This window comes from Oryctolagus cuniculus, chromosome 5 (assembly GCF_964237555.1).
Source record: "Oryctolagus cuniculus chromosome 5, mOryCun1.1, whole genome shotgun sequence".
Classification (NCBI taxonomy): Eukaryota; Metazoa; Chordata; class Mammalia; order Lagomorpha; family Leporidae; genus Oryctolagus; species Oryctolagus cuniculus.
Window position 1 is genome coordinate 131,496,141 of NC_091436.1, and position 20,473 is coordinate 131,516,613.

Here is a 20,473-nt window from a genome sequence, read left to right on the forward strand (position 1 = left end):
GGGGCTGGGAATCCTCTGGGGGACAGCAAACTGAATTTGCTCTGTCTCCTCACCAGGCCTCTGGAGATGCCTGCTGGCAGAAAACGTGGCCATTGCCAAGTCAGTGTAGACCTACACTCAGATTATTAATACATTTTGGGCAAATTTTAGAAAAGTTCCTTATCCTAAGCCAAGCACCATGAAGTCAAATGTGGGACATCTCCTAATGAACAAATCAGGGTGTTTGGAGCCTCTGCAGGGCCACGTCCTGTAGTCTTACCTCTCCTCTTCTCAAGTGCCCTGACTTCCACTGGAGGCCTGGCCTTTATAAAGTAGATGGGAAGTCACACACATAAAACCACAGCCCCAGGCAGACCTTTCAGCATGGACTTGCCCAGCTTTGGGTCCAGATCATTCTACCCAGCTGCCTTTGCCAAGACGGGTATGTGGTTAGCCCAGAAAGGTCTGTACTCTCTGAGTGTTTTATCCAGGCTGTGCTGCTCTCCTTGTCTCCAAGGGAGAGTCACCCTGTCTCTTCTTCAACATTGCCAAGGACAGGGCCCCACAGCCTCTCCTAGTCACTGTGCCCAGGGTAATTTTTGTGGTAGGCCAACATGCAGCTCCTCAGTTGCTAGAGCTATCATGTTGCTGGTCTGCCTTTGGCACATCAACCAGTAACGGGCCAGCAGGGTTGGCTGGTGGACTCAACACGGTGCTGGCAAAATGTTGGTCTGGACACTGCTCTGGCTCCTGCAGGCTGGTCCGAGTGCTTCCCTCCAGGGACAGGTGGAAGTTTGGCGGTAAGCGCCCCCTTATTCATTAACTAGACAAACTCCTCTTCAACCTGCCTTGTCTGCAGGATCTACTTGGTGGTATTTATTCTTCAAGTAGAAAAAAGAACGTCTCTGATAGAGACCTAGAACCATATGAGTAGCTCGCTGTGTCCAAGGAAGATATGGGTCTTCCACTGATGGATAACCCTTCACTGTCAGCAAGGCTGAGCATTTTTTGAACAAAATCTGTATTTATTGATGCTTCAGAAGCTCCAAGGACACGGACAAGGCACGCAGAACTTGGGGGTAAGGACCCCCAGCCTCCTATCTCTGCACTTTTTCTGATGAATTGTGTTACTGAGGTTCTTTCAGGCTCAGATCCCTGGACTGTGACCAAGATTAGCTAGGATGAGAGCTATTTCTGAACTCATTTCCCTTGTTTGTTCAGAATCTTCTTGGAGGTTTGAGCTTTGCAGCATAAAATCGTTGCCCCTCCAGGGCTCAGCTCGGGTGGCTGCCTTCCCAGAAGGCGAACAAAGACTCCTGAGGAGTCCTTTCTGCTGGGGGTGGGGACGGGGAAGGAAGCGCAGGTGCTGTGTGGCCCACTTGGTGTGTAGGAGGGCCTGGGGCTCCTGACAGTGTGTGGCGGTGTGTTCAAGACACGCTGTCCCTGGCGGGGGCCCGGGCCTCGCTGGTGCCTGATGGTCCCCTAGAGAAGGCAGACGGTAGACAGAAGTAAAGGTCATTCATCAGAAGACCCAAACGTGACAGAAGCCCTATTAGAAAGAACAAAGCTCTTCAAAAGACTTACCAGGCATTTACAACCATTTCCACAGAGTTTAAACTTGCAAGGGAAACCATTAAGCCTTGCAAGAAATGCCAGACCAAGAGGGTACTTTATAGACACTAATTTGATTGACTTAGCCTCCCTGGGTTGTACACCACACACAAGCTCATGCCCAGATACAGGGTGCGTGTGTGTGTCCCCTCCCTCCCTTTGCCCCCTCCCTCCAGTTGTGTACAAACATGAACACAGCGGCAAGAAGACACACAAGTCTGCTTTCTTCTGCATGATACCCCCAAACCATTGCCTCGCTAACACAGCTGCTGCTGAAGGAGAGAGAAGAGCACTTGGCCCCAGAATCTGTTTATGTGTTTGAGCCCAGAAAGTGATTTTTGTTGCAAGGAGCTCTAAGTGAGACAGACAGAGTCAGAGAATAAGAGAGAGAGAGATAATTATCTAAATTATGTTCGTGCTATTATCGAAGACGAATATAGTTAAAATGTAATTAAATATGACGGGCTAGCAGGATGTAAGCCAAGCTTTGGAATGCTAATCACCAATTACTGCATCCCCTTAGGGGAATCAAGGAGCACTGTGTGGCAGAGTGCGAGCGGGAGCTCGGGGCTCGGGGCTCGGGGCTGGGGGGCCGTGGAGTGGTAGAGCAGCCCCCTCTCCCCCACATACTCACTCAAGCACTCCGTGAGCGCGCCTGGGACACGCACCTCTGGGTGCTGACACAGGTCGGAGCTTCCGCGCTGTTCACACGAGGAGCTGGGTCCCGGCCTTCTCTCTGAGGGAGACTCAGTCTGAACGGGGAAATTCCTCGAGGGGCAGAGGAGGCGAAGCCCAGACTGGCTTGTGGCAGCAGGAAGTGCAAGTGCCTGTCCCAGGGAGGCCCAAAGCCCCTCTGCCAGACAGCGCGGAGCACTCAGCTGGAGCCAGACGGAAGGCGTGACCTATTCATGCCACCCACAGCTGGGCGGCTGCCACCCGAACCCTCACACCTTGGCTGCACACGGAGGTCACCCCGCGGGTTCAAAGAGGATGCGAGCAGGACCCACGCCTGAGAGCGGAGTTTGAGATGGGCTAGGGCTTGGAGTACTGAGAAGCTCCCCGTGCTTCCGAGGTCAGCCAGGCCTGAGAAGCAGCAATGGAGCCATAACCAGGCTCCTCCTCCCCAGGGCCACTGGAAGGCCATGGCAGGGACTAGGGACTGCTTGGGACAGCTTTCCACACCCCTCGCTCGTGCCTGCCTCCTGGCCAGGAAGAGAGCAGAAGCGCGGCTTGTCTGTTGGTTCTGGTGCTAGAGTGAGGACCTCTGGTGAGATTCTTATACGAGAGTGAGGACCTCTGGTGAGATTCTTATATGAGAGTGTAGTGCGGCTGTGCTATCTCTGAGGCTGAGCTAGAAACCCTCAGGCCACACGGGGGAGGCAGCCCGGGCAGATTACTGAGTGAAGAGACTGCACGGGCGGGACGGGACGTGTGGCTCTGTCATCCCACCCTCAGCTCCAGCCACGTCTGTCTGCAGGAAAGAGCACCCCTGCCTGCCAGGTCACCTGGTTTGCAAGAGAAGCCAGAAGTCTTTATTTTAATATGATGGATTCTGATTTCTTAAAATGGTAGCTAATTCAGCTTCTTTAAAGTACTCAGTAGACCAACAAAATATGTCTGTGAGCCCCCTCTGTGCAACTTTTAAAAATTAAGTTGTAAAGGCAGAGTGACAGGAAGACACGTGTGTGCACACACACCCACACACACACAGATGGAGAGTTCCTCCTGCTGGTTCACTCCCCAAATGGCCGCAATAGCCAAGACGGAGCCAAGCCAAAGCCTGCAGCCAGCAACTCCACCCTGGTCTCCCCTATGGGTGGCAGGGCCCAAGGACTTGGCCCATCATTGCTGCCTTCCCAGGTGCATTAGTAGGGAGCTGGATTGCAAGCAGAACGGCCAGGACTAGAACCGGCATTCCCAACCAGCCACTGCCCCATAGCGCCAGTGAGTGTCCCGCCCGTGACTCCTGGTGCACTGTTTGCCTGCTGTCTCAGCCCATCTAGCCCAATTTTCCTTTAGTCCATCACAGAGAAGGTTCTCAATAATAGTTGCCTAGTAGATGGACACGCAGGTGAATGGAGCAGATTTCCCTGAGAGTGTGGGCAGTGAGACAGCTAGCACATCATCGGACAGAACAAAAGAGCTTCCTTCCGGGGCCCCAGGCTAGACCGAGGCCTGCTCTCTACGCTGCTTCAGAGCCCCGGCGCTGAGGGAGCTCTTTGGAAGGGCTGTGGGCTGACTCTGTGTGCCCACTGCCTAGGACACCCTCTCCGCTCTGCCTCCGAGAGCCGCCGAGGGAGACGCACAGGCCCATTTTAAGGGCTGTTAAAACGCGGTAATCCCCCCCTCAGCCAGTGTTATGGAAAACGCTCTCTCCCTCGCATCCGCAGTCCATAGATCATCTTTAGTAGGATTAAAGAGACGAGCGTGGTCCTTGGCCTCTCACAGCAGCGAGCCGGACAGTCAGAACCGCGTGCGTGGAGCTCTGCGGCCGCTGTGGGGTCAGCGCAGGGGTGCTCTCCTGAACAACGGCCCGCGGCATCTTCCCAGGCGCCGCGCTGCTCACTCCTGGCCTCAGCCCCCCGCATGTCCCCGCGTCACTACAGGAAGCCCAGCTGGCGGGGAAGAGCCGTCACGACTCCCTCCCTTGTCGAGAAGCTTCTGCGAAGGTTTGTGTTTGCCTTCCAGCCCTGCTCCCAAGGTGCTGAATAAACCTCTTCCCCATGTACCCTTTCTCTCCGTTGCCACCACAGGCTGGGCTCCCACAGCTCTTGGCTCTGCTCGCTGTATTCTAAAGACTTTTGTCAAAAGTCATGTACATAATTTTAAAAGTCAAGTGGAACCCCACAACCACTAACAAAGGCAGCCGTCCCCTGCTTCACCCTTCCCTACCCCAGCCCCCCTTCCACCATCACCACCACGGCCAAAGGAAACCACTGTCCTTTTAAAAGCCATTTAATGTTCTGAAAAGATGATATATTCAAAGCAAGCACAATCAGCACAGTTTAAAATAAGAAGCTATAGACGGTGAGCTGTCTCCTCCCCGCCACCTTCCACCAGAGATGGTTTATGCATAAACACATGGGTATGTTGCCGCTGTTGCTTTCAGTATGACTCTTCCTGTCCCCTGGAGATCCGCTGCACTCCTCCCCCCACACCCCTGCCCCAGCCGTGAGGTCTTCCACCACAGGGACGGGGGTCCGCCCTCCGTGCACGTCACCATGCTCCACTCCTCCCCCTGCACCCCTGCCCCAGCCGTGAGGTCTTCCACCGCAGGGACAGGGGTCCGCCCTCGTGCACGTCACCAGCTGCCAGGCTTGAGGACCTGGCTTGATGCCCTTCTGCTGTTCTTGTTGCTTCCCCAAGCTGTGTCTCCTGAGCCCAAGCCGAGCCTTTACCCTTCTCTGGTTGTGGCCTTGTCAGTTCATGCTTCCTCCAGCGGGTGTCAAGGGGCCTTGTTCAACATAACATTTAGGTCCTAAGGCAAATATGTCTATCACCTCTTTTAGACTTTTCTTTCAGCCTGTGCCTTTGTGTTTCTAAACTGTATGGTGGTTCTGCTGTTGCATAATTTAATCACTGAAATTATCTGTCATCTTCCTACTTGGAAAGATGAGGATTTCGCTCTTGCAGCCACTGCCGCCCACCCTCGCTTCCAGGCGAGTTCCCATGCTCCCTCCTCCCCCATCCTCCTGCTTAGTGAGATGATAATTGCTCTTTGTATCCCAAATTTTTTAATTTCAATTTACTGTTGGCACTAGCGTGACTGTGCCAAGCCACTTCATATAGTATGACCACCTTTCTTCTTCTTAACTTTTTTATTTACTTGAGGGACAGAGACAGAGCAAGCTTCTCTATGCTGGCTCACTCCCCAAATGCCCAGGAGCCTGGTGCTCAGTCAGTCTCCAATGTCAGTGGCAGGGACCCAACTGCTTGGGCCATAACCTTCCGCCCCCCACAGTGTGATTAGCAGAAAGCGAATGAGAAGCACAGAGCCAGGCTCTGCCCCAGGCACACCGCTGTGGGATGTGGGCATCCCAGGCACCATCCCCAGGTGCCGCACCAAATGCCCGCCCCATCCTTTTCTCCTCCGTCACTTTCCCAGAGTGAAAAACTGCTTAGATTCCTATGTGCCTATCGTGAACGGCTCTGTGTGCCTGTCACTGATTCTTTCTGCTAACTTTTGTCAGCGCAGTACAGCTTCTCTCCACCTGGTCTCATCCATCTGGCGAACCAGTCTCTTTGTCCCCTTGAGGTGTCCCCTTGCAATCCCTGCCTTCCCTCCTGGGTCTGGACTGGGTCTGGATGGTGATCTCCCATCATCCTAAGAGTTTCCTTGCTCTGTTCCGTGTCACAGCCTCTGTTTTCTGAATCCCATCCCTTTGGTCATCTTAATTTAGTTTTTGTTTTGGTAAAGCACGTTTCCTGGAAGTTTCTTGTGAATGCATTGCGGATAAAGCTTTGGAGATTCATGCCTGAATGAAGCTTCTTATTCCATCCGCACCCTTCTCTGGTAGTTTGGCTGTGACTGGGTACTGATGTCCCCGCCATGATGGAAGGAAGCACTCTGTTGTTCGCCTGCTCTCTCTGTTGCTTTTGAAAACTCTCAGAGTCTCAAGTGAATCTGATCCCCAGGTCTTTGGTTGCTTTCCCTGTCCCGTACCCTCCCGAGACATTTGAGATCTTCTGAAGTTTTATAGCAATACTCTTTTCTTGTTGACCACAGTGGCTACTCAGTGGGCGCTTAAAAAAAAAAAAAACTTAGTTTATTTATTTGAGAGAGAAAGACAGACAGGCCTTCCATCTGCTGGTTTACTCCCCAGATGCCTGCAACAGGCAGAGCCAGACCCGGCCAAAGCTAGAAGCTCCTTCTGGGTCTTTCACATGGGTGGCAGGAACCCAAGTACTTGGGCCATCATCTGCCTTCCAGGCACATTAACAGGAAGCTGCATCTGAAGCACTCAGTAGCCTGGACTTGAACCAGGCACTCTGACATGGGGTGCCAGCATCCCAAGCCATGGTTTAACCTGCTGCACCACAACACCTGCCTCTCAGTGGGCTCCTTAACCTGGAGACTCATGTCATTTGTGTCCAGGAAGGTTTCACACGTGACCCTGACCGTTTCCTAGCTGAGCTTTCTCGGCTCTTCCCTCCTGGATGTCTGCTGCTTAGACACAGACCTCCTAGGGGGACCTTCTTACTCTCCTGTGCATTGGCTTCTATTTTCTTTGCCTTACAGCGTGACATCCTGGGATATTACTCACTTCAGCTCATGGGTGTAGTTTACAAGAAGGCTTTCTTATTCTCCTCATGTCCCTTTTTCATGTTGTCTAACTCTAATTTCAGGGGTGGGGATGATGGTACGTGCACGTTCTTCCTGTCTGTTCCTGAAGCTGTGTCTACCTACTGAACTGCACCTGCCTTCTGAGTTACGTCTTCTCTGTCTGCTGTGGGTCAGTCTCCGCCACATTAGAGCCTTTCTTTGGTTGTCCTCGACGGGCTGCTCACCTCTGAGGGTTACGTGGTGGGATTGTGACCCGCATTGAGGGCATCAGGGCTTGGGTGTTTTGTTGGGGGCCCCTGGCACACGACCTCCATCAGACCCTAGCTGGCTACCTTCTGTCTCTCTCACTGGGGTGCTCTTTGAGATCTGCCTGCCCATTCCTTCCCTTTGTCAGGTCGTGGCTCAGCTGTCAGTTTGCCAGAGAGCCCTTCCTTGAATGAGCAGGGCGCTCTCACTCTACTGCGCTCTTTAACTCCAATTATTTGCTTGTCTGTTCCTCACCAGAATGGAAGCTCCTTGAGGGCAGGGACTTTGTTCTCTGCTGTGTTCTCAGGTCTCCAGTGGCCCTCTTCCATAGTAAGTGCTTTCTAAATGTTGTGCAAGGAAGGAAGGAGGGACAGAGAAGGAAGGAGATATGTCAGTGACTCTAAACCTTTGCTCCTGGGTTGATCAGAGTCCTGTGCCGGGGCCAAGGCTGGATCACAGTGGCCTGAAAGCAGAGAGCGGGGAGGGGTCCGGGAGTCTCCCCCCTGGGATATCCACTTGCTCTCAGCTGTGCTTGCTGCCCCCAGAGTCCAGACTTTTGCTGCTTGAGGTCTCTGGAGAGAAATGTGCCTCTTACTGGGGAGCTATTGGGGAGGGCTTCTCCCTAGTGTGCAGGAAGGAGGGGAAGGGTTTGGGGAGTGGACCTGGTCCTGATACTTGCTTTCAGCCTCTCTTCTCGGTTCAGTCCCCTGCACACTCCTGCCCTTGGGCGTGGCTGGTGAGCCTCGCTAGGCCCTGCAGACCACTTGCTTCCTGTGTATCCTGTGTTCACGCAGAGGTTGGTCACATCTCCTATCCTTCCTGCCTGCTTTGTGAGAGGGAGACTATGTGTGTGTAGTGTATTGATGTGATGCATAGAGTAAAACGCTTTACTGCCCCCAGTGGAGGGAGCAGTTAAACCATGCATTCAGGGGGCTGTTCATTTTGTTTTTTGGAAAGAAAGAGACAGACAGGGGTCCTCCATCCTCTGGTTCACTCCTCAAATGCCTGCAACAGCTGGGGCTGGGCAGGCTAAGGCCAGGAGTTGGGAATCCAGTCTCGGTCTTCCACGTGGGCAGCAGGTACCCAAGTGCTTGAGCCAGCACTGCTGCCTCCTAGGGCGAACATTAGTGTGAAACCGGAATCAGAAGCAGAGCCAGGACTCAAACTCGGACACTCTGATCAAGGAAACACCAGACACCCGCCTCCAGTTTGCCATGTTTAACTTCCAGTCTGGCCCTGGTCAAATACTCTGTCGTTTCCATCCCCCCAGAGCTTCAGCAGGTCTGCTGCAGAAGGTTCTGGCGTTGGCATTCTCTTTATAGCATATGCAACAGAGACACATACTTCTCCAGATTCAAGAAGACAGCACACCCTAGGCATGGTCTAAGCAGGTCAGGGCTTAAGCTGGAAAGTGTTCTCAGCCGGGGCTTAAGCTGGAAAGTGTTCTCAGCCGGGCTCTGCCATCTTCCTTTCCCCCGTCACCTTGAACCTGTGCAGTGCCCTCATCATGTGGAGCCACTCACACACACCATGCCCATACAATGGCAGGTGCACACCCCTGCCCCGCCTGGGAGCGCTCTTCCTTCAGACAAAGGTACAGCTGTCCACAGCCAGCAGCACAACCTGGCATATCTGTAACCCGCTGTGGACCAGTTCCACCTTTCCCCCAGCTTAGTTAATGCCCCCTCTGGCAAATTCTTTCTCACGTAAACACAAAGTATTTTAATCCTCTTCTCTCTTATTTATCTCAAGGACTATTTAACATATATAAAAGACTAAAAAATAATATAACATTCACTCACATACTTATCCCCTGCAATTGACCGTAGTTAATATTTTCCACATGCATTTCAAGTCTTTTTTATTTTAATCAAAGAAATGAAACATCCCAGTTAACGTTGAAGTTTCTTTTGTTCTTGCCAGCAGTCCTGTTCCTTGCCTGCTCCTGAGAGACAACCACAGCCATGAATGTAGTGTATATCCTCCCAGAATATTTAAAACTGTTTTGCTAGCATATATGAACATGTTTTCCTGAGTAACTGACTAGTGTTCTATGGGCAATCTCGCTTTGTGTAGGTTGTCCTATACCTTGCCTTTCAGTGCAATCTTGTACATTTGTTTTTTAAGATTACTGGGGCTTTTTTTTTTCTCCCCTTAATGTATTCATTTGAGAGAATGAAAGAGACACACAGACAGAGAGCACTCCCATTAGCTGATGCCCGCAACGGCCAGGGCTGGGCCTGGGAGCCAGGAACACAGTTCAGGTCTCTGAGGAAAGGGTCAGTTGCTTGGGCCAGCACACAGCTGCCTCCCAGGGTGCGTCGGCAGGAAGCTGGAATCCAGAGCTGGGGTAGGAATTGAACCCAGATACTGTGGGAAGCCCTTGTCTTCACCGCCAGGCCGAGTGCCCGCTCCAGCCTCCTGGGATTTAGAATCCTCCCCCCATACTTAGGTCTTTCCAGGAAGAGCCCCTCTGAGCCTCTTCTCTCTCCCAGTTTGCCCTGTGTGTGAGAGTAAAGATGCAGCAGTAATAGCCAGCAGTCAGCGTGCCTTTCCCCAGCCACGCTCCTTGTGCGTCAGTTCCCACAGGAAACAGGCTTCTCTGGACTCACTCGCCTGAGGGCGGCTTAGGAGCCCCTGTGGGTAGGACCCGTGGCACTGGCCACTGTGGTCTGCAGCCCTGAGATGTCAGGAATACCCCTGGGCCCTGGGGTAGTCAGTGTTCCAGTCACCAGATTGTTGGAAAGTTCCCCGCTGTGCCCTTGAGTGGAAGGAGCCCACAAGAACAGGCGTTCAGCCTTGGGCCATCACACGGGTCACTTCTCTGCTCCTGCCTCAGTCTCCTCCCCACTGAGCCGCACGCTGGCTGCCTGCCCTCCCAGCCCACTGTCTAGAACCGAATGAGGGGCATGACTATTGCAGAGAGCTTTGTAAGCCACCCGAGCCTGCAGGTTGGGAGTGGCTTCAGGATGACAGCCTGTTCTGGACAGACCACCTGCCGGTCCCAGCTCTGCCCCGATTCTGTATGCAGGAGAGTTGTTAATCCTCACCTCCCAAGCAGCAGCTTCCCAGAGACTGTCTTACATCCCTTGTTTTTCTGGCTTGTTTAATTACTCCTATGGCAACAACACAATTTTTTTCTTCCTTTTTAAAAATTTCATATAAATGCTTGTTCAGTCTCATGATGAGTTAAATTGAATATGTGGGTGGACCTGGAAACCCCATCAAAATGTATAGCTTTATTTCTCTGGAAAAATTGCTTCCAAGCCTCACACAGGGGAGTTTTGGAACACCCCCAGAGTATCCTTGGGCCCGTGGTACTGTTTGCATTGTTCTCTAATGAGTTTGTGGAAGGACAGCTCATCTCCCTGTGAGATTTTCCCTTTCTTAGGGCCGGGCTGCCTCACGCGCGAATCTCCCACGGCACAGCAGCACCAGCTCAAGAGTGTATTCAACAGGTACTCGCTTAATTCCTCCGAAAAGCGAGTGCTGCTGGGAGCCGCCCAGGCACCCCGGGAAGCGTGTGGCAGCAGATGAGTCAAACCCGGTCAAACCCGGTGACTCAGCGAGGAGGCCCAGGGAGGCGGCGTCTCGTCCAGGTTGGGGGAGGTGACAGTAGTAGCAGTCACAAGAGCAGATCGGCTTCTGGATGCTTCCTATGTGCACAGGACTGTTCCAGACATCTTACATTTGTGAATACACTCATTCTTCACACACACACACACATACACACACACACACGATTTATTATTCTCATTCTACAGATAAGGAGACCGGAGCCCAGAGAGGTTAAGTGACTCCCTCCCTCCCTTCCCCCCTTCCTCCTTCCTCCTTCTCTCCCTCTCTCCTTCTCTTCCTCTCTTCCCCTCTCCCTCTCTCCCTCTCCCTCTCTCTCCCTCCCTTTCTCCCTCTCTCCCTCTCTTCCTCTCTCTCTCTCTGTTGCTCTGCCTCTCAAATCTTTAAAGAAATTTTTTTCAAAATGTGATTGGACCTAGGAGCCCATCAAATAGTACAAAATAGTATAAAAATAAAGTAAATGACTCTAGAGCTCTCACATCCAGAGCTAAAATCTTGAGCAACACGTTGGCCAGCATTCAAGGACGTCTTTCTTTGAGTATGTGTGTATGATTGACGATTGGACACCATGGGACCTCATTCTAGGTGCACATTCTAGGTGGGACCGGGCGAGCACTGTTTCTATGAGCACTTGTTTCTGTGAACACTGGACAGAGGAGGAAGCCCCAGCTCGGGGCAGGGCACCAGGCCAGGGAGTGCCAGGGCTGGGGCTTTAGTCCTCTGGAGTTTTTGGTAAGCTCTCAAAGCAAAGTCCACATTTGTGTTCTGACCCATTGTTCCCGGCAAACCCTTGCTCCCAGCAGCCAGGCCTGGCTCTTTCCTGGAGGTTTCACCCACTAGAAAAGAGATCCCGCAGCCTTGGCAGTGGGCACATGTACACAGCACCAGTAAAGCTCAGGACGCACGAGGCCGAGCTCAGCGACGCGGGCGCTTTTCCTGGCCCTGCAAATCCAGCTCCGTGCCGCTTCCTCATTCCCTCGCCCAAGAGCATTCCAAGTTGTTTCGAGGAGTTTCGGGGAAATGAAATCTAATAGCTGGCGCCCTTCCTCCTGATACTTTGGTCTTAGGACTGGTATCCAGTTCTGCTAAAAATGCAATCATATATTTGACTCTCAGGATGTGTTAGTGAAAATGAAGTCTAATGTGATTAGATATTAATGCAGTGTAATGGAGGATTGGTATTAAATTGAGACCTTCTGATCTTATTACTCCACAAAATGCTCCCTCCTGCTCGGGCTGTGGCCTTGCCCAGAGCCCTGAGCCTGCCTTGGAGAAGGAAGAGTACAAGGAAAGGAAGTGAGGGAAGCGGCCGCGAGACGGCAGACGCATCACTCCCCACACTGCCTTGAGCCTGTGGCCCATCATGGAGGGAGGAATGAGGGGTGGAGGGGCACAGGGGCCTCATTCTGGGCCTGTGCTCGCTTATGGTTGAGGCCCAAGAGCATCCAAGTGTCAGGTCTTCCCTTTGTGTCTGGGATCACTTGAAGACTGGATACGTGTGGGGCAAGAGGAGCAGAATCTGCTCTCTCCGTTCCCCGTGCAGTGCTTTGTGAGGCTGTCGGCGCTGTCCTAGTTCTGTCTCCCTTTCCTGGAGGGGCAGTGAACCAGCTGGAGTGTGTGCCGTAGCACCCTTCAGGGACAAGAATGGGACTGGGACAGCCCAGCAATGTGACCCCCAGCCAGGGGCAGCGCCCCTCACTGCCCTGCCCTGCTGCTGGAGGGACTGTCCATTCAGAAGTGACACTGGGGCCTTGCAGGCTGCATCCCAGCACACAGTCTCCCGGAGAGAGCTGTGGGGACTGGGAGGAGAACGACGCCCACGCTGAGAACATGGGCCAAGAATGCAAGCTCTGGGGGTGGTCAGATGGCATCACCTTCGCGTATGAGTAACAGTGTTTACAAAGGAGGTGATTTTTCTTACTCTGTTTCCAGAAAACTGCTTTCAGAGGCACAGACTTTGCACACAGGATGGTAACGACTTTTTAATGACCTTAAGGGGACTGGTGTCCAGGCAGCAGTGAATCAATCTCAGTGGGAGGCTCACGGGGAGGAGGAAGATGGAACACCTGAAACCAAAGGGGGAAAACAAGCTGCAAATACATACATTTTCTCTGCTCGCATTACTTGGTAATTAGACAATTACAGGAAACAGCTTCCCAGCAGCTGGCATTTCCACTGGGTGAGCCGAGGAGGGATGGCAGCCACTGTGAGCCCCTCACACTTATTACAGAAAATATTATTGGAGTTTACAGTCGTGGGGGCCATGTGCCCCTCCAGCGCATTCCGACGAGCGGCTGAGCATCAGGCCGAGAGCAGAACCACCCCTCCCAGGCCAGGTCCAGGGCCTGCTCTGCTGGGCTTTAAGTGAGCTGGCCTGGCCCGTGCTGGCCAGTGAGGGATTGCCTTGTAGAAATGAGCCAGTCGGCAGAGGAGAGCCTCTGGGTGGGCCCTGCGTGTGGAAGCAGGAAGCGGGCATGGATGGACCTTGGAGAACTCGTCTCTTCCCCAGTGCCGGCACTGGCATGGGGTGAGGGGAGACTCAGTGAGTGACTCCTGCACCCAGCCCACGTCTCGGCCCTGCTTCCCACCCCTCCTCCCAGATCCCCCACCCCCACCGCTGGGCATCACTGCCAACAGCCTTGTGAGCTAGCCCCGGGTCACAGAAGAGGGCGTAATGGTATGAACTCCACCAGCCGTGACTGCCTTCGCCTTCGCCTCACTCTTGCACCGTGGACTGGGTCTGCAGTTTGTGCGCGTCCCTGAAGGGCCCTGCAAGCATCCGAAAGTGGTGTTCACGGGCAGGGAGGAACGCCTTCTCGGACCAGGTCCCCTGCACAAGGACGGCCACTCGTGGGGAGGCCCTGCAGCCCCGTCTGACCCTCGTCTAACCCCTGTCTAACCCCCGGCTGTGTTTCCTCTCCCAGGTCCTGGCAGTCGGTAACTTTCGACAGGCAGCCTGCCTCCTTCATCCGCATCGTCGGAACACACAACACAGCAAATGAGGTAAGGGGCTCGCTCCGTGAGAGCTGCTGTGACATTTCCCGATGCACGGGTAACTGCTCCTTCCCGAGTTAAGTGGACCTGTTTGTTCTGCCCGCTAATGGCCTGTTGTTGAGACAGCTTGGTACAGAAGCAAGTCCTGCCCCTGCACAGTGGGGACATCATTATCATGTCTGGATGTCTCCTCACGGGCACATGAAAGCCCATTCCCAGGGCTGTGCATGTTCCCGCAGCCCCCTGCAGAACCTCGGGAGGTCAGACACCTGTCCCTGTCCCTGGGTCATCAAGCCCTCCTCCCTCCTGGGTGGCAGTGCTTTCACAAGGTTCCTGGGCCGTGCGGCTGTCATCCAGGTCTGCATGGGGCTCTCTGGCCTGCACGGTCCTGCGTGTTGAATGTTTGCCTCTGGTGGACGCTCTGGAAGCAGAGGAGAAGCGTGAAAGCATTAAGAGTTCTGCAGCTTCCCCTGCATGATCCTTCTCAGGTCTATAGAGCGCCGACTCCGTGTGTGCCACCGGCCACTGCCCTGGGGCCCTGTGCTGGGGACCTGGGCATTCTGAGCCATGTGACCTCGGGATTGTGTTTTATAAGGAAAGCCCCTATGGCATGGTGCGTGTCCTGGAGCCCACACTGACCCAAGCTCAGCCAGCCACTCCCTAACCCCTGGTGTCCGGGCCCTGCTCGGCCCCCATCTCCTCATCCCTGTCTCAGCCACTGCCACCGTCTCCCCCAGCAGGTGCCCGGGCAGGAGTGTGGGGAGGGCCTGTGTGTGCTGTGAATCCCGAGTGTCGGTCCCAGGATGGGCCTGGACTTCTGTAAGGGCCTGTGCTGGCCCGAGGGTATCCCCATGCCCAAGCAGGCAATCGAAGACAGACAGCCAGGTCAGGAGACTGGAAGCAAAGAGCAAGCCTTTATGCTACTTTCAGAACATAGGGCGCTAAGTGTTCGCTTTGCTGTTGGGCCCCACATTTTGAAGCTGGCTCTGGATTAATGCACTGTATTCCTGGAACCCAGAACACATCAGGGGACTCCAAAAAGCATTTTTAAACGTGAAAATGTTGTGATAATTTATGTTCGTTTTCTGTTTATATTTGTTTAGAATAAAAATGATCCACACCCACAGTGTGTTTCTTGCAGAGAGGAGCTGATAAACAGAAATATGAACTTCACCTCTGCATTTCAGAACAAACCTGAAAATTACCAAAATGAACCAACTGAGACTTTGTTTTAAAGCAGAATTCAAGAATTCCAAACATTAGGTCATAAAAGTACTTTTTCTTATTTTTATGACATAACAAAAGTAAATTTGAATTTGCATTTTAATATGTATCTGATCCCCAAACCATCGTATTTTTAAAATTTTTCTAGTAAACCTCAATTTTTCTTACCAGCTACACTACATTGTGTATGTATTACTTACTGTCTTTGAAAATCATTGACATTTACCCTTACGTAGTAAAATGTCAAGTTAAAGTTAGATGTCTTTTATTTGCAGTCTTTGTTTCCTATTTAGTACTTTCCCCCTCAAAAGACCATTGCTTCTCTTTAATTCCTAAATGGGTCTCTGAAATACTGTGTGGTGACAGAAGGAATTCTCCTGTCAGGAGAGGCTGAGGAGTGCTTCTGAACAGGGTCTCCCCAGGCCCGTGCTCAGCGCCAGCCCTGTCCCCTCAGCACCGAGGAACCGTGAGGTACATAGCTCAGAGCTCTCAGTGAGGAGTGACTCCCTGTCGCAGAGCTCAGGAGTTGGAGCGTGAACCTCTCCTCTGTGCCCAGTTTCCCCAACGGACCTTGTCGGGGCCCAGCCTCGTTGGTGGGGATGGGACCGGCCAGTTGGGGTTGGCTGGCGGGCACCAGGTAGCTAGTGACCGGCCTCAGCTGGCTGGAGAGTAACTTGCTCAGCTGAGTTAAGGAATCTGTTATTGACCAGGAAGAAAACGCTCCACTTGGTGTTGCCAACTGGGGAACATCTCACTCATCAGATAAGCAGTGAACGAGAGCGTAAGGCAAACCCATCCCGTTAGCTACATCATTCTCGGAACGCCCAAAACGAACAGTAACATTGACTTTTTCCAGGCACCAGGAGTATAGAAACTCCAAAAGAGAGGGTTCTTTACGCAGGGTTCTGGTTCTGGGACAGCCTTGGCAGAAGGAATGTCGCTGATGTCAGAGAACAGCGGGAACGCAGGTCAGCCAGTGTGGCCGTGCGGGGGGCGGGGGGGGGGGGCTTGGGTGGAGGGAGGAAGACACCCTGGGCTGGCTGGGCAGGACTCCTGGGGGAGGCAGCGGTGGAGAACGCGAGGGTTCCGACAGAAGGTGCTGGCCGCCTCACGGGGCGGGGTAGCTGGGGACGGTGGCCCGGGATGTAAGTCAGGACAGCCCTATAGGAAGTCCCATGGGGGCCACAGAAACGGGCTGAGAGCACGAGTGCTAGGTGTCCTTAGCCGTGTGCTTGCCAACAACACGCGTGGCTGTCTTAGTCAGCTGGGGCTGCTGTCGCAGAATCTCCTCGATGGCTGTGTGCGTCTCACAGTTCTGGAGGCTGGGAGCCGACACGAGGTTCTGGTGAGGCCCTCTGTCTGGTCATATCTGCCCACAGCCTTCCTTGGTGCGCTCTGAGCCAGCCAACTCTAGCCACTCTCTCTTTTTAGGACACTAATCCCATCCTGGGGCTCTACCCTGGCAACTTCATCTAGACCTGTGTATTTCCCAAAAGCCGCACCTCTGATACCATTCTAAGGGGCTAGAATTTCAAGTGTGAACTCGAGGGGGGCACACACCTGCAGCCCGTAGTAGTAGCCTTTAGTATGGTGAGAGCCAGGACTGGTGTCCTTTAGCTGTGGTATGTTTGTGAACCCAGAGACGGTGCTGATTTCCAGAAGAGTAACTGGGATTGGCTTTTAGCACAGAGCGGTAGAGTGTCTGTTGCAAAACAGAGAAGCGTGGTGAATAAACCCTTCACCTCATCACCGAGGTGGACCTGTTTTCTGCAGATGCTGCCCCCTTCAGAGAGGGGTGGGCAGGGCAGGCCGTGCTGGGAAGCACAGTCCGGAGGGGCTCATGCGAGAGGAAGGGCATTCAGAAGAGAAAGTGGTTGGGCTGTTTTGGCAAAGGGTGGGCAGAGTCCAGGCCAGTGTGAAAGTGCTCAGAGCCGCCGGCTGATGTATAGAGACCCTAAGTTGGTTTTGCGGGGCTGGGAGCCCAGTGAGTTGATAGCTGTGCCGCTGTGACTGTGGAAACTGCCCTGACCTCCATGCCTCAGGCTGCTGCTGGAGTAGCCCAGGGCTGATAACCGCGTGGTGAGTGAAAGCAGGCTCCGAGCCAGGACTGCCGGGGATGTGTCTGTCTTGCTCCTGTCGGCCAGGCCTGTCTGCATCCAGAGGCCCCGCATGTCTGCCGCACGCTAATTTTCCCCACTTTCCCACGCGCTGGGCTGGCTGGCAGGTGGCAGCAGCTGGCTGTCTGTGGAGGCTCCTATTTCTCCATCACCTGTCTGGGCACGCTTCTGCGTTGCCACGGCTCCGTCCCTCTCCTCTGGGCAGCGTGCATCTGCCACTGGCACCCGTCTCTCATCTTCCTTTGTGAGCCTGCCACAATGAGTGCACTGCACCTTTCAGCTGTGTGCAGGGCTGCTGTCAGTGACTCCCCCTAACCCTCACCTGCTGAAGGCGCCACCCCTCCCTTCAGGGACCTCCTGCTCCTGTGCACTCAGCATCATCCCTAGCGTTTCTCTCACCTCTGGAACATTCTCCTTGCATTTCTGCCCTGTGTCTCCTCCTTGAGCTCCCTGCTCTCTGCTCTGTCCTCCGCACGTGGCCCTGCTCTCAGGCGGCTCCTGTTTCTCTGTTATCCTTGGCTGCTTCCCCGCACGCGCTGCTCGCGAGCAGGATTTCCTTTGTCTTCCTCCCCGCTTGGCACTAGATGGCAGACACACGTCAGCTTGTCTTTGGCACGGCCGCCTTCCCCTCACCTGGCTCCACTCATCTGGCTCCCCACTGCCTGTGGCCAGAGAGGTCCTTCTTGGCCGTATTCTCTCTCGGGCGCCAACGTCACCAGCGTGTGTCCAGCCCCTGTGGCTGTCCAGCTGTCTCCACTGCTGATCGGCCTTGAGCCTCTTGGGAGGCAGACTCTTCTCCCCTGGTGTGCTCTCCCGAGGGAGGAAGCCGCGGGCCTGGGCCATCAGCAGTTCTGCAGGAGTCAACAGTGGGCTTGTCGCTGAACCCCTGTGACTGTGGCACCGCTCACGACCCCTTCATTTTCATTTCATTAATTATCTTTGCAAAATAACAAAGGCCCCCGCCTACATCCTTAAATCCAGCTGGGTCTAAAGGGATCAAGTCTGTGGACCTATGAAAATCAGCCAGTGTTATTAAAAGGAATAGAAATCACGCCTGTTTCTTCTTAAGGTTTTTATAACAATCTGGGCACAAAGGAGGTTCAGGAGTGATTTTCCAGCCGGCTGGGAGCTCAGGGCACTGACAGAGAGGCGGCAGGAAAAGCAAGCTCTGCAATGCAGAAAGGCAAGGCTCCTGCCCCCGGAGCCCGCGTGCAGGCTGTCGCCACGGCAGCAACAGGAACTGAGGATGGTATTGACAAGCTGTAGGTGGCCCTCAGGGTTCATTCTCTCTTTTTAAGATTTATTTATATATTTGAAAGAGTTACACACAGAGAGAGAGAGAGAGAGATCTTCCATCTGCTGGTTCACTCCCCAAATGGCCACAGTGACTGGAGCTGTAGCAATCCAAAGTCAAGAGCAGGTGCTTCTTCCAGGTCTCCCATGCAGGTGCAGGGTCCCAAGGACTTGGCCATCTTCTACTGCTTTCCCAGGCCATAGCAAAGAGCTGGATCAGAAGTGGAGCAGCCAGGACTCGAACCAGCACCCATATGGGATGCTGGCACTGCAGGCGGCAGCTTTACCCGCTATGCCACAGTGCCAGCCCCCCAGGTAGAGTTTCTATAATCATACAGAAGATGTTCTTAAATCAGAAGCCAGAAATATCTGTGGGAAAGTATATGTACCAGATATCTCAGCATCTTCTAGCTTAGGACCCGTACAGGAAACATGATTGCCATACGTCACAAGAGCGGCAGCTAGTACTCACTGAGCACCTGCTGTATGCCAGCCCCTGTACCAAGCCCTCTGTTTATCACATCGCTGATCCTCTTCCATGAAGTAGGTGCGTCTTCAGGACGATGAGCCTCAGCGCTAAGTGGTGCAGAGCCACCGAGTGCTGGGCAGTCTTCATCATCCAGTGCTCAAGGGCAGAGCTGGGCTGGCTCTCGTTGCGGTTTAGCACCATCTGCTCCAAGTGCACACGGCCGCCGCCTGCCTGTGGCAGAGCGTCTCCAGGAGCAGTTTCTCCAGGGGCTCCTGTGTGAGTTTAGGCTGCAGGAATGGGGGTGCTCTCATCATAGACCTAAAGAGACACCGCTGCCTGTCCCCCACATAGCAGTCATCACACAGTAGACCACGATCCATGGGGATGAGCAGGACAGCGAGCTTGTGGCCAGAACCCAAAGAATACATGCGGCACCTACAGTAGGGTCCCTTTCCTATGACAAAGCGAAGTGTTCACGTCTGTGCACGTGTGAGTGGTGGAAGCACCAGGGAAGGGCGGCAAGGAAGTGGTCGTTCCCTAAGCCCCATGGTGGCTTTCTTAGGGGAGAGGCTCATGCCAGGCGGGGACAAGGAGGCGCGAGCAGGTTCTTGACCCAGGCACTGGCTCTTGACCCAGGTGGTGCTTATACGGGTGTTCACGGTGTACCTATTCAACACTTGGTGCTTTTCTATCTGGTGCGCCTTTTGATGTGTAGTTGTCACGGTAAAATGTTTAGTTTTGAGCAAAATGGAAATGTCAGTAGGAAAATGGAAGCTGAGAGGTGCTGGCCAGTGTGTAGAGGGTCAGTCCACCGCACAGTAGCAGAGGCAGGCTTTGAGTTCAGGCCGTCTGGCCCTTAGCATGTAGGCTGCTCCCTGACCCAGAAAGACATAAAAAATAATAACATGTAGGAGTGAGCCCCGCTCCACCCCGGCCCCTGACTCGATGGCTCTGAGGGAGACACTGATGATCAGGTGGGCTCCCTGCACCAGCCGTGCTAGATGGAGGGGGTGCACGAGGCGGCCTCTTCCTGAAGGCGGTTGCAGCTTCCCTGGCTGACAGACGCCATCCCCCCATGAAGAGCACTTAGCTCTGGGTGACATGCCCACAGCTGCACCTGTCAACGTGGACAGATGCAGGGCTGGCCCTGAGCAGGGAGAGAACCTTCCTCATCTGTGAAATGGATCCAGTGTCGCCAGTCTTGGGCTGGCTTCATTGTAGACGAGATTCTGTTGTGGAGGGTTTGGCAGGTGCGGCTGCAGATGGCTCAGCTGGCCATCTGTCAGGGAGGGCCGTCAGCCTGTGAGCTTGTCACGGGCGGGTCTGCCCGAGCCAGCGCCGGCAGGACAGGAAGTCTGCAAGTGGCTACTTGAGCTGCCCTCCAGGGCCACTCGGCTCAGAGCGTGGAGTGAGGCAGAATTTATTTACGGGCTCTGTCAGGCCTCTGAGTGGTTCTGGGCTCCCAATGCCATTCCTGTTCCCATAGCAACATGTGGCTCTATGAGGGGGGGGGTTTAAACAGGGCAACAGACTGCTTTACAAAATGACAGCAGCAGCTAGGTAAACACTCCTGTGGGCTGGTGATAGTTACCCAGAGCGTCAGCGCTCAGACTGGATGGGCCAGGCCCCCGGGGCCGCGACCCCCAGCCAGTCGGCCGCAGCAAGGAAGCCCACTGCCCT

General features: G+C 53.8%; 1 protein-coding gene across 3 annotated transcripts in view; it reads left to right on the forward strand.

The window, feature by feature from the left end:
- Window positions 1-20,473, forward strand: part of BTBD9 (BTB domain containing 9) — a 435,326-nt gene that overhangs the window by 400,364 nt on the left and 14,489 nt on the right. For all 3 annotated transcript variants that reach the window (XM_008262867.4, XM_017345091.3, XM_051855721.2), the window contains one exon: window positions 13,621-13,699. In XM_008262867.4, coding sequence (XP_008261089.1) covers window positions 13,621-13,699 — 79 coding nt within the window. The remainder of the gene's footprint in view (window positions 1-13,620; window positions 13,700-20,473) is intronic.